The following is a 12268-nucleotide window of genomic DNA, read 5'->3' as shown; positions in this document are numbered from 1 at the left end:
ACCAAGGGCAGGAGGTCTTCAGTGGTTATTTGTGATAATCTTAACTGGTCGCAATAGTAAATGTTTTTAACAGCAGCTGATTTCATGAAATGTGATTTTCACTGGGCTATGATCTGTAGACCATCAGCTGCAGAAAACACACCGGCAGAAACGGAAAGTGTCACACCTAGAAGTATAAATCCGATATTTATTAAATTTTGTAGAAATATTCACCACATACCTGGTATTAAATGGTTGAAATTTCATTCATTTCAGAACTTACGTCTGTTATAAACATCAGTATGAGTTGTGAACCCAACGGATATGAATATACTCTTGTATTCATAATGGCATAGAACCAAACAGCATTCATATGTCATCTTGAGGAATTTAAGCGATGTCTGAAACACACGCTCCTGCTCCGAGTCTCGTATAAAGGTATGAGTTTTCCCATCGCATTTCCGATGTCCTCTATGGGTGACAAGTCGGAACCAGACAGGTCAGTCAAGAACTCTACATTCCTGAAGGCGATTGTGGTGTGAATTTCAGTATGGTATCTTGCCATTTCTTGCTGGAATTTGCTTTTTGGTGCAGGGTCATAAAGTATATGCCAGTACGACTCTCCGTTTCTGCCACATAGCAACGAATGGTGGGTGTTGGTGAGTCTAGGGTTGTAGAGGAACCTGTTCTGAGTACCTTGTCAGTGGCTTTTCATGCGACGGTCCTTAGTTTTCAAAAAAAAAAAAAATCGATGTGCGCGTAACCTATATCTGTAACGTTAATCACACACTGACGGAAAATAAAATCGCAACACCAAGAGGGGTTGTGCGACATAAAGGAGGTTGATAGACGTGTTTCTGCTTCTGGAAAATGATGTCTATTCAAACTTCGCGGCAGTCACATAAGACTGGCGATAGTAGAGCCACTGTCAGGATGCAAATGAGATTTTCTTTAAATATACACTCTAACGGTCATGAGGGTTACCGCTTTGAGGTTCGACACGGTGAGCTTAAAGCGACAAAGACGCCATTATCAACACCTCAGTTTCAACGACGCCGTGTGATAGGACTATGCTAAGCTGGATGTTCCCTCTGTGATACTGCAGAAGGACTTGGCAAGAATGTATCCACTGTACGTGACTGCCGGCAGCGGTAGCCACGAGATTGTACGGTCGCAAGAAGACCTGGCTCTGGACGGCCACGTGGCACTACCAAGAGGAAAGTCCATCGTGTTTGGCTTATGGCTCTGACGCATCGTACTGCATCTGCAGCAGCAATCTGAGAAGCAGCTGCCACTACAGTGAGACAACGAATTGCTACAAATCGGTTACTTCAAGGACAGCTCCGAATCAGACGCCCTGTATCGTGCATTCCACTGACCCCAAACGATCGCCATTTATGACTTCAGTTGTGTCAAGCGAGAGCTTATTGGAGGGTAGGGTGGAGGTCTGTTGTGTTTTCTGATGAAAGCTGGTTTTGCCTCTGTGCCAGCGATGGCCGTGTTTTGGTTAAAACGAAGCTAGACACACTGGACCTATGCGTGGAGTTACAGACTGGGAAGCGACTTCGTGTGACAGCAGGAGCACCCTCGTGGCTATCCGACGCACCCTGAGTGCAAATTTGTCCTTCAGTCTTGTGATTCGACCTGTTGTGCTGTCATCCATCGACAGCATTCTAAGAGATGTTTTCCAACAGGATAACGCTCGCCCATACTCCGCTGTTGTAACCGAGCGAGCTGTACAGAGTGTCGGCGTGTTGCCTCGGCTCCTCGTTCACTAGATCCGCCTCCAATTGAGAGCGTATATGGAACGTCAGCGGATGACAGTTCCAGCGTCATCCACAACCAGCATAAACGATCCCTGTATTGACCGATCAAGTGCAATAGGCATGGAACTGCGTCCCGCAAATAAACATCCGGCACCTGCACAATACAAAGTACGCACATCTGAATCAACATTCTGTCGGCTGCACGGGTTATTAATGTACCAGGATTTCACGTTTGCAATTGTTTATCTCACGCTTACATTAACCTGTGATCTCGAACTGTTAATCACTTAAATATGTTACCTAGACAAATGTATTCCCGAAAGTTCATTACTGTACATGAATGGTTTTTTTGTATTGCGATTTCTTTTCAGTGTATTTCGACCAAGCGAACGTATAGCAGCGGCTAAGGTTTCTGGCTACCACGTTGGCGGTACAAATTCAAATTCTCCCCAAGTATCTTTCTTTTCAATTTCATGTTACAAAATGTCATTCAATAGTATATGTCAGGCTTTAGTGAGTTCACCCTTCGATTGCTTATCACACTTCTCCACTTCTGATAGAGCTTTCTTAATCTGTTTTTCTGTAGAAAAGCTTGCTTCTTCCACTTCTCTGTGTTCTTTTGGCACACAATGCATTGAAGATGCGTTGCGAACAACAGATGCTGGCAACAAACGCCATCTGGCGTTTAACGCAGCCTGGAAACTCCGTCAGGTCCTCGAGGGAGAAAGGACGTCAAGAGGCAAGGTCACGTCTAGGAAACGCAGGAAGCAAAGGTTGCCTGTATATGTGGGATTTTAACTGGGAACCACAAACCCTACACACATTTGAAGAAAGTTTGCTGTAATTATGGAATGATTAAGGAAATTACTACGTCTAAAATGACTGTTTCTTGAATATATTCTGTTTAGTAAGAGCTTGGTCAGCATTACACATAGTTGGTAAAAGATATCGCCTTAGTTCTTTCACAGCCCAATCGAGGAAACGTTGTCCATAATGCAATGTCCATAAAGCGTTAGTTTACTTTCAATTCTTGACTGAGATACACAAAACAACCATAAGTGCAGTTTACTCGACGCGTTTTCAGACTGTGTTACTCTGCAGCCACCCCAAGGGTCCGAAAGTGAGTCATACCGCGGAGTCTAAATATGAGGAAATAAAATAATTTGTACAAAAGTGGGTAACATGCTATAAATTGGTTAAAAACGTGGATGGTTTTGAAGACCGTGGCTCAATCGGTAAACAGGCTCCAAAAGTGTGAAAAAATGAGTATTAACCTCTTTTCGGGAAACCCATTTTCAACATTACGTCAAGGGCAAAATACCCTCACTTTGAAACAGCGGTCAACGCAAATTCGACACTTTTGGAGGTCTCTTCCACGTGAACATGCGGAAAGCTTAGTTTCAAACATGCATCGGAGATGCCTAGGAATTATCGACGCTGCGCTTGAGTGGACGCAGTATTATTAATTGTAACTGTAGTTCTCTTTTGTTGATGTATTATGTATGTATGTGTTTTAGTTTGTTGTCAAATAAATTTTTCTACTGGCCACTATTTTACTTAGCAGATTGTAATTTAGCTTGACGTATACTATTTGAAGGGCTTATTTCAATACTGGTACAAGTCCATTACCTCCACTTTTCTGTCTATAGTGCTTCTGAAATTAATGAGCCAAACATACAGAAAGAAAGGTTCAACTGCAGATTTTTCAGCGCTCACTTAACTTTAGGACTCTGTATCTCAATATGAACAAAAATGGACTTGTACCACTATTGAGATAAGCCCTTCACTTAATGATATTCTCTTCGATGAAATTGAGTAAAAGTACACGGGATAGGATCTGAAGTCGTACGGCCATCGTGATAACCGCGAACCTTAGCCGCTGCGCTATGCTCGCGTGGCTGAATGGTGCTTAGCGTTATGGGTGTAGGAAATAAGCGCACAGCTTCAACACTGATTTTCTCGGAAACTACTGACCGTAGCATGAAAAGCCGCTAGCCAGGTACTTAGGACAGGGATGGATCTCGAAAGTCGATGCTTCTTTTGACCTTCCAACAGACTGTCTGTAGTCAAGTTAGCGTCAATCTGATCACCAGAAATACGAGAGACGTTCAATAATTAACGCAGTACACTTTCTTTCTCGTCGAATTTCGTTTAAAAAACCGTGGAATTTGTCGTGGGACATGGGGGAATAATCCCGCTTCAGCTGTTCCAGTGCCACGACGTTCCGGTAGATGGCGGCGCTATAAGTAACCTTCAAAGTGGCGTCTGTAACGGAGGTGTATTCCAAACAGAGAGCTGGCACAGAGTTTCTTTTGGCGAGAAATCAGAGCATCGCAGATGTTTATAGGCACTTGCAAATTGTCTACAGAGACCTGGCAATGAAAAACCGACGTCTCTGTTGGTAGTGGTGACACACTCGTCCACCAGTTGAGGTGTGTGTATTGTGTATTGAACCGGGGACCTAGAAACGACGGAGAGACTTCGTCCCGCCGTAGTGTCAAGACCCCACAAAGATGACAGCACTCCACCCGCCCCACACCGAAGCCCGGGTTATTATATTGTGCGGTTCGGTACCCAGTAGACCCCCCCCCCCCCTCCCCCAGGGAACGTCTCATGCCAGACGAGTGTAACCCCAAATGTTTGCATGGTAGAGTAATTATGGTGTACGCATACGTGGAGACAGTGTTTGGGCAGCAATAGCCGACATACTGTAACTGAGGCGAAATAAGAGGAACCAGCCCGCATTCGCCGAGGCAGATGGAAAACCACCTTAAAAACCATCGACAGGCTGGCTGGCAAACTGGACCTCCACACTAATCCACCGGGCGGATTCGTGCCGTACCCTCAGCTGGTAAAGTCACGGCAATGGTCTTCTGGCACTCTAAAGGGATTATTTTGTTTGATGTCCTCCTTCATGGTGCCACGATCAACTATGAAGTGAATTGTGCTGCCCCTAGGAAACTGAATAAACGGGTTCAGTGTGTTCGTCACCACAAAAATGCAAACGAATTTCTCCTTCTCCAATGCAACGGCAGACTTCACATAAGTCTTTCCACCCGAGAGGAGCTCACAAAGCTTGATTGAACTGTTCTTCCTCATCCACCATAGATCCCGGATCTCGCAGCTTCCGACTTCCTTGTGTTTGGCCGGCCGGTGTGGCCGAGCGGTTCTAGGCACTTCAGTCTGGAATCGCGCGATCGCTATGGTCGCAGGTTCGAATACTGCATCTGGCATGGATGTGTGTGATGTCCTTAGGTTAGTTAGGTTTAAGTAGTTCTAAGTTCTATGGGACTGATATCCTCAGATGTTAAGTCCCATAGTGCTCAGAACCATTTGAACCACTTGAACCTTCTGTTTGGCCCAATGAAGGATGCACTCCGCAGGAAGCAGTTCTTGGATGATGGCAGGTTATTGATGCTGCAAGGCGTTGGCTCCGACGTCGACCAGTAGAGTGACACCACGTGGGCACAAGGGCCCTCCCAGTGAGGTGGCCTAAGCCCGTGGCATTGGGCGGAGATTATTTTGAAAAATAGGGCTTCGTAGCCAAGAGAGTGGAGAATACTATGGTGTATTGGAATTCTGAATAAAATCGACCTGGTTTCAGAAAAAAAAGTGTTGCGCTACTTACTGAACCCCATCGTAGAAGCGAGACTCATCGCTGGACACCACAAAATTGTATGTACAATCCTCTTTGACTCTGTACCTACATCACGCACGTCTCTGTTGTCTGCTGTAGGACATCTAGAGTAAATATTATATGACAACTCGAGATTTCATCCTATCTTTCAGTAATGTCTTTTCGACTGTTCGTAGTAACACCCAGCGTGTTGCCTCTGCTCGCGCCACAGACAGGTCTAGGGTCTTGTCGTGACGTACTCCTTCTGGAAGGGTCCATGCCTATTTCTCTTGTCATATTATTGTCCCGAGCCCAATTCGTTACCACTGGTTCCCTAATCATTACTCTGCAGTCAGATGTCTGTGTGATGTGTCGTAGTCTCATGTCCCTCACGCCAATGTTTCGACTTTTCTCGAAGTCTAAAAGATGTCGATCAGCTGCACGTGCCCATCCGACGGGGATGCTGTGTTGCGATATCCACCTCGAAAGCTGCTGTTGCTTTAGACACGCCCCAACAGCTATGATAATCTTTACATGAAGAAATACCTTTCTCCGTGTCGAGAATACCGAAAATCAGTTCGCAAGAATGAAATTTTAATTAACATATCCCACGTGCATATATACTGGAGCATCAGTTCGGCAGTGTTAGCTGAAGGTTATCGTGCTGTAATACACTCTGAGGAAAAAAAAAAATCCGGCTCACCACAAAGAAATTACCTGAATGGAACGGAAATCGATAGATGTGATGAACATGTACAGATAAACAAATGATTACAACTTCAGAAAAATTGGGTCATCCATTCACGAAAAAGAGCTTCACAAATTGAGCAAGTCAATAACGCGTTGGTCCACCTCTAGCAAGTATGCAAGCAGATATTCGGCTTGGAACTAATTTAAAGTTGTTGTATATCCTGCTGAGGGATATGGTGCGAAATTCTGTGCAGAGATGGTTGAAGGGCCCTGCCCATAATGCTCCAAATGTCCTCAATGGGGCAGACATCCGGCGACCTTGTTGGCGAAGTTAGGTGTCGGCAACCACAAAGACAAGCAGTTGAAACTCTCGTCATGGGCAGGCGGGTATTATCTTGCTGAAATGTAAGCCCGCTGTGCTGTAAGGGTGCCGCGGATGACAACCAAAGGAGTCCTGCTATGAAAAGAAATGACACCCCAGACCACCACTCCTGGTTTCCTGGCAGTTTGGTATCCCACCGCTGTCCGGGGCGTCTCCAGACACTTCTTCGGCCTAAAATCTCCTTGTCTAGAATTGTTTTCAGTGATGGGTCCCCCTGGCCAGTGAATTTCAACTGCTTCCTTCTTGCTTGACAAACGCTACCTTAGCTCGCCAGGTCGACGGATCTTTACCCGAGAACATTTGGAGCATTATTTCCAGGGTCCTCTAATCAGTTTCGGGGATTTTGACGATCAAATGCACCAGTTGGACAGAATTTTACACGATATCCTCTGGAGAACATCCAACAGCTCCGTCAATCAATTTCAATCCGAATAAAAGCCTTCCCAAGGGCCAGAAACGGACCAACGCGCTATTGAGTTGCTCAGTTTGAGAAGCTATTTCTCTTGACTAAAACATCCAATTTTTCTGAAATTATAATTTGTTTGTCTGTACATGTCCAGCAGAGCCTATTTCTGTTTCATCCGTATATTTCTTCGTGGGACTTAGTTTTTTTTAAGCCTTACATGTATATTTTTTTCAGGAATGTACGAGGGAAATCTCAAAAGTAAGGTCTCCCATTTTTTATAAGTACATAGACCTGTTTATTTCTACAGTGGTTTACATCAGTTTACAGCTTGAACATTTAGCTATTTTTCGACATAACCACCATTTCTGTCGATGCATTTTTGTAGACACTGTGGCAGTTTTTGTATGCCCATGTCATACCAGCTCGCCGCCATGCTGTTCAGAAAGTTATGAACCTCTTCTTTCACTTCGTCGTCGGAGCTGAATTTCTGGGACTACAATTAACGCTGAGAGGTACTGTGAGATTCTGAAAAAACTCAAACGGGCAATTCAGAACCAGAGAAGAGGAACGTTGAGCAAGGGCGTACACATTCTCCATGACGACGCTCGCCCACACATCGCTCGGCAAACCGTTGCTCTCCTGCAACACTTTCAGTGGAACACAATCACCCACCCACCCTATAGTCCTGACTTGGCGCCCAGTGACTATGACCTGTAACCTAGGTTAAAAGAACATTTGGCCGGAAAGCGATTCAGCTCCGACGACGAGGTGAAAGAACAGTTGTATAACTTACTGAACAGCATGGCGGCGAGCTGGTATGACATGGGCACACAAAAGCTGCCACAGCGTCTACAAAAGTACATCGACAGAAATGGTGATTATGTCGAAAAATAGCTAAATGTTCAAGCTGTAAACTGATGTAAACCATTGTAGAAATAAACCGGTCAACGTACATATAAAGGAGACCTTACTTTTGGGATTACCCTTGTATTTCAGAACGTGCCTTGTCTACCAACAGATCAGAACTGATTTTTTTTTTATAATCGCAACTTATAGCAGTAATAAAGCCTTTTCCATATCACATAATAGAGATAAAAAATTATTTCCGACTAGTATCTACAAGAAGTTGGACACCACATAGCGAAAATATTTCAAAGTCCTTAATTTAGCATCTTCTAACGTCTGTATAATATTGATATTAAATTACTATAGTGCAGTGTTTGAGACACTACGTTGACGATCAACAGCCGCATTCAACGGAGAATGAACTCGAAAACTGTGATTAGTGTTCCGTATCAACTGTAGAATGTTTCAGAACAAATGAATTTTTGTGCCATACCGGTACTCAAAACCGGATTTCCCGCTTATCGCGAGCGGCCGCTTTAACGACTTCGGCTATCCACGTATATTTCCATCTGTCCTGGTGTCTACTGTCCCTTGTGCTTGCATTATTGATTCTCGCATAGGATGAGACATTATTTTCGCTTCTCGGCTAGCTGTCGCGTAAAATAATGCCTTACAGTGTCTGATACACTGCATTGACGATCAACAGGGAGTAGAGACCAGTACAAATGGAGATGAGGGCCGCTTCTGGAAACGTGCTCGGATAGCCGAATTGGTTGAACTGACCGCTCGCGACAAGCGGGAAATAGTGTTCGATTCTCATCCCGACACGAATTTTCATTTGTCCTGAAGTTTTCTACAGCATTATGCGGAACCATAATCGCAGTTTGGGAGTTCATTCTTAGATTAGATTAGATTATATTAGATTAGATTAGATTAATTATTCATTCCATAGACCCATAAAAGAGGGAATCCTCCTGGGTGTCGAACATGTCAGATAAACACATTACAAAAATGTAACTAGACAAACTTGAGTTTCATTAATTTTTATGATCCTCAGTCAATAAACAGTAAAATTATGTACATGAATTAAATTTAAACTTCTAATATTCACAGGTTTAATACTTACATCTGCTTTCATTATCCATCACTCAGACATTTGCTAGTTTCTTGGCTATTACAACCAAGTATTGTCAAAAATTAAAGTAAATTATTCATTTCAGTGATCCTCAGTTAAGAACAGTCAGATTATGTACAAGATTTAAAATTAAACTCCCACTATTTACAGACTTAAGACTTACATCTGCTTTCCACAGATCCATCATTCACACAGTAGGTAGTTACTTGGCTGTTACAACCAAGTAATGACAAAAATTAAAGTATAATAAATTTTCATTTCAATGGTCTACTGCACTTGTTGAGAAACTCATGGATGGAATAGAAGGAGTTGGCCACCAAAAATTCTTTTAAATTATGTTTAAATTGTGTCTTGTCTGAAACTAAACTCTTAATGGTTGCTGGTAACTTATTGAAAATATACGTTGCTGAATACTGGACTCCTTTCTGGGCAAGAGTAAGTGATTTTAAATCTTTATGTATATTGTTCTTATTCCTAGTATTGATACTGTGTACTAAGCAGTTAGTTGGAAAAAGAGATGTATTATTTACAACAAACTTCATTAAGGAATATATATACTGAGAAGCTGTAGTTAATATGCCCAATTCTTTGAATAGGTTTCGACATGATGTTCTTGGATTTACGCTACTTTACTCTTATTATACGCTTCTGTACTCTAAAAATTTTTTGTCTGTTTGTGGATTTACCCCAAAATATGATACCATATGACATAATGGAGTGAAAATAAGCAAAATATGCCAGTTTTTTATATTTATATCTCCTATGTCTGACATCATTCGCATTGCAAATACAGACTTGTTTAGGCGCTTTAGCAGTTCGTTAGTATGTTGCCCCCAACTGAATTTATTACCAAGTTGTAATCCCAAGAATTTTACACTCTCAACTTCTCCTATTTCCATGTCATCGTATTTTATGCACACACCAGAAGGAAATCTCTTGGAAGTTCTGAACTGCATATAGTGGGTCTTTTCAAAGTTTAATGACAGTGAATTGACGTCAAAGGTTTGTGTCACCCTATAAAAATGCAATATATCTGGTTGAAATATATACTTCATGTTACTTCCTCCATTGTGTGTTGTCTGTGATCACAAATCATCTGCGAATAGTAGCACTTGAAATTGCTTAAGACGTACAAAGTAGAGTTAGGTGGGTGATCCGCAAAATAATGTGAAAGACCTGAAGATGGTAATTATGGAGTGAAACCGTTCATATTGTAAACCACTTGTGAAACCGAAGCTGCAAGTAAACTCTGATTAATGCTCTAAAGTTTTCAGAAACTCTATGGAAATATGTGAAGCCTAATAAAGATATTATTGGTCTGAACTGCGTCTCTGTGTGTAAGATCGCGGGAAACAGTAATGTAGTTTACTTATTTTAAAAACAGGTAGATGGCAAAGAGGTGCCGGGAGCTGTTTTCGATTTCGCTCTCTTGATGTTTCACTGCGGACACATCCTCGCTGCGAATCGGAGTGGACCATTCTTCTATCTGTCAAAAGTTGAAGGCGCTTTCGAAGCACGGCTCTGGAACGAAATATTTTTATGGGCCCAGGATGCTCTGCGAATACCACGAGGTAAGTTACAAAAATTTAAAAGCATGATTTTTAAGTTTTAACTCATATTGCTTACATTGCTAGAAATTATTGTGTGTTGTCTGCACCATTTTGCAGGTACCATTAAAGCATGTGTCTTAATAGAAAATATTCTGTCGTCTTTTGAGATGGAAGAAATACTTTATGAGTTGAGAGAGCACTCTCTAGGGCTGAATTGCGGAATATGGGACTACGCTGCTTCAATTATAGCGAAATTCGGTGAGTACTCATTTCATAGTGTGCTTTCTCGTATTCAAACGGAATCGTAAAATGATTGGTTTGATGTAACGGCGTTTAAAACACCGAAATGCTTTAGGTGATCGCAAGGAGTTCGTGCTGCCTGACCGTAACAAGTATGTGAACATGGAAAAACACTTCCTGGTGTCCTACATGCGACTCGTGGTGCAGACCTGTCACAGAAGAGGCGCTCACGCCACGGGAGGCATGGCGGCGTTCGTAGTTGAAGGCGACGGCAGGTACGCCAAAGCGTAGGTGTACAAATTGTCCTTCCAGCTTGCCTGTCCCTGTCTCCGCTGCAACCATTAAAGCAGCTCAGCCTGCCGCTTGCATTATCAATCGAGCGTGACCAGGTGCGTACACGTTTGCTTAGCTAGTTTTACTGCAGCTCGGCAGCAAAATGAACACACCAAATTAAGAGGACATTAAGGAGAAATTAAGAATTTCGGTATATACGAGGTGCGACAATAAAGTAATGAGACTGGTGTGAAAAAAATGTTGCTTACCGTTTTAGTCAAGTTTAGTGTTGTCTCCTTCAAAGTAGTTCCCTTCTGATTGCACACACTTTTTCCAGAGCTTCTGCCATTGATGGTAACATTTCTGGAATTCATCTTCTGTCATATCCTCCAAGACCCTCGTCACAGCTTTTTGGACATCTTGTGTTGTTTGAAAATGGTGTCCCTTGACCGCCGTTTTGACTCTTGGAAATAGAAAAAAGTCGCACGAAGCGATATCTGGTGAATAAGGTGGCTGTGGTAGTACTGAAATTTGTACTGAGGCCGGCCGTTGTGGCCGAACGGTTCTAGGCGCTCCAGTCTGGAACCGCGCGACCGCTACGGTCGCAGGTTCGAATCCTGCCTCGGGCATGGATGTGTGTGATGTCCTTAGGTTAGTTAGGTTTAAGTAGTTCTAAGTTCTAGGGGACTGATGACCTCATATGTTAAGTCCCATAGTGCTCAGAGCCATTTGAACCATTTTTTGTTTTGAGGTTAAAAATTGCTGTACTGACAGATCAGTATGGGATGGCGCATTATCGTGATGCAGAATCCAATTGTCAGCAATGTTGGCACGGACGCGAAGAACTCTTTTTACGAAGTCTTTCTAAAATTTATTTGTAGTAATATTGGTTAACTGTTTGTCCAGGAGGCACCCACTCTTTATGAACAATTCCCTTGGAATCAAAGAAGCACACAAGTATGCATTTCTCTTTTGACTTTGACAAGCGAGCTTTTTTTGGTCTAGGTGATCCCTTTGAGCACCATTGCGAGCTTTGTCGTTCTGTCTCTGGATCGTACTGAAAAAACCAACTTTCATCACCAGTGGTAACACGGTTCAACAATTCTGGATTGATTTCCGTTTGCACTAATAGATCGGTTGCCACATTTTTCCGTGTTTCTCGCTGCTGTGGTGTGAGATTTTTGGGGACCATTTTTGCACAAATATTTATATACCAAGATTTTCAGTTATTATTAGACGAACTGTTTCTCGATTTATGTTCAGTTCTTCTGCAATCATTTTCGCGGATAATCTTCGATCAGATCGTATGAGTTCACGCACCCTGGCCAAATTGACATCCGTCCGTGAGGTTAATGGTCGTCCACTGCGGTCTTCATCTGCATCAT

At 42.8% G+C, this 12268-nt stretch overlaps 1 protein-coding gene across 1 annotated transcript in view; it reads left to right on the top strand.

Annotated features, from left to right (window-relative positions):
• Positions 1 to 12268, top strand: part of LOC126412416 (malate synthase-like) — a 137919-nt gene that overhangs the window by 72163 nt on the left and 53488 nt on the right. The window contains exons 5-7 of the mRNA XM_050082004.1: positions 10205 to 10391; positions 10488 to 10628; positions 10726 to 10885. Coding sequence (XP_049937961.1) covers positions 10205 to 10391; positions 10488 to 10628; positions 10726 to 10885 — 488 coding nt within the window. The remainder of the gene's footprint in view (positions 1 to 10204; positions 10392 to 10487; positions 10629 to 10725; positions 10886 to 12268) is intronic.

This window comes from Schistocerca serialis, chromosome 7 (assembly GCF_023864345.2).
Source record: "Schistocerca serialis cubense isolate TAMUIC-IGC-003099 chromosome 7, iqSchSeri2.2, whole genome shotgun sequence".
In the NCBI taxonomy this organism is placed as follows: Eukaryota; Metazoa; Arthropoda; class Insecta; order Orthoptera; family Acrididae; genus Schistocerca; species Schistocerca serialis.
This window is presented reverse-complemented; position numbering and strand designations above follow the sequence as displayed.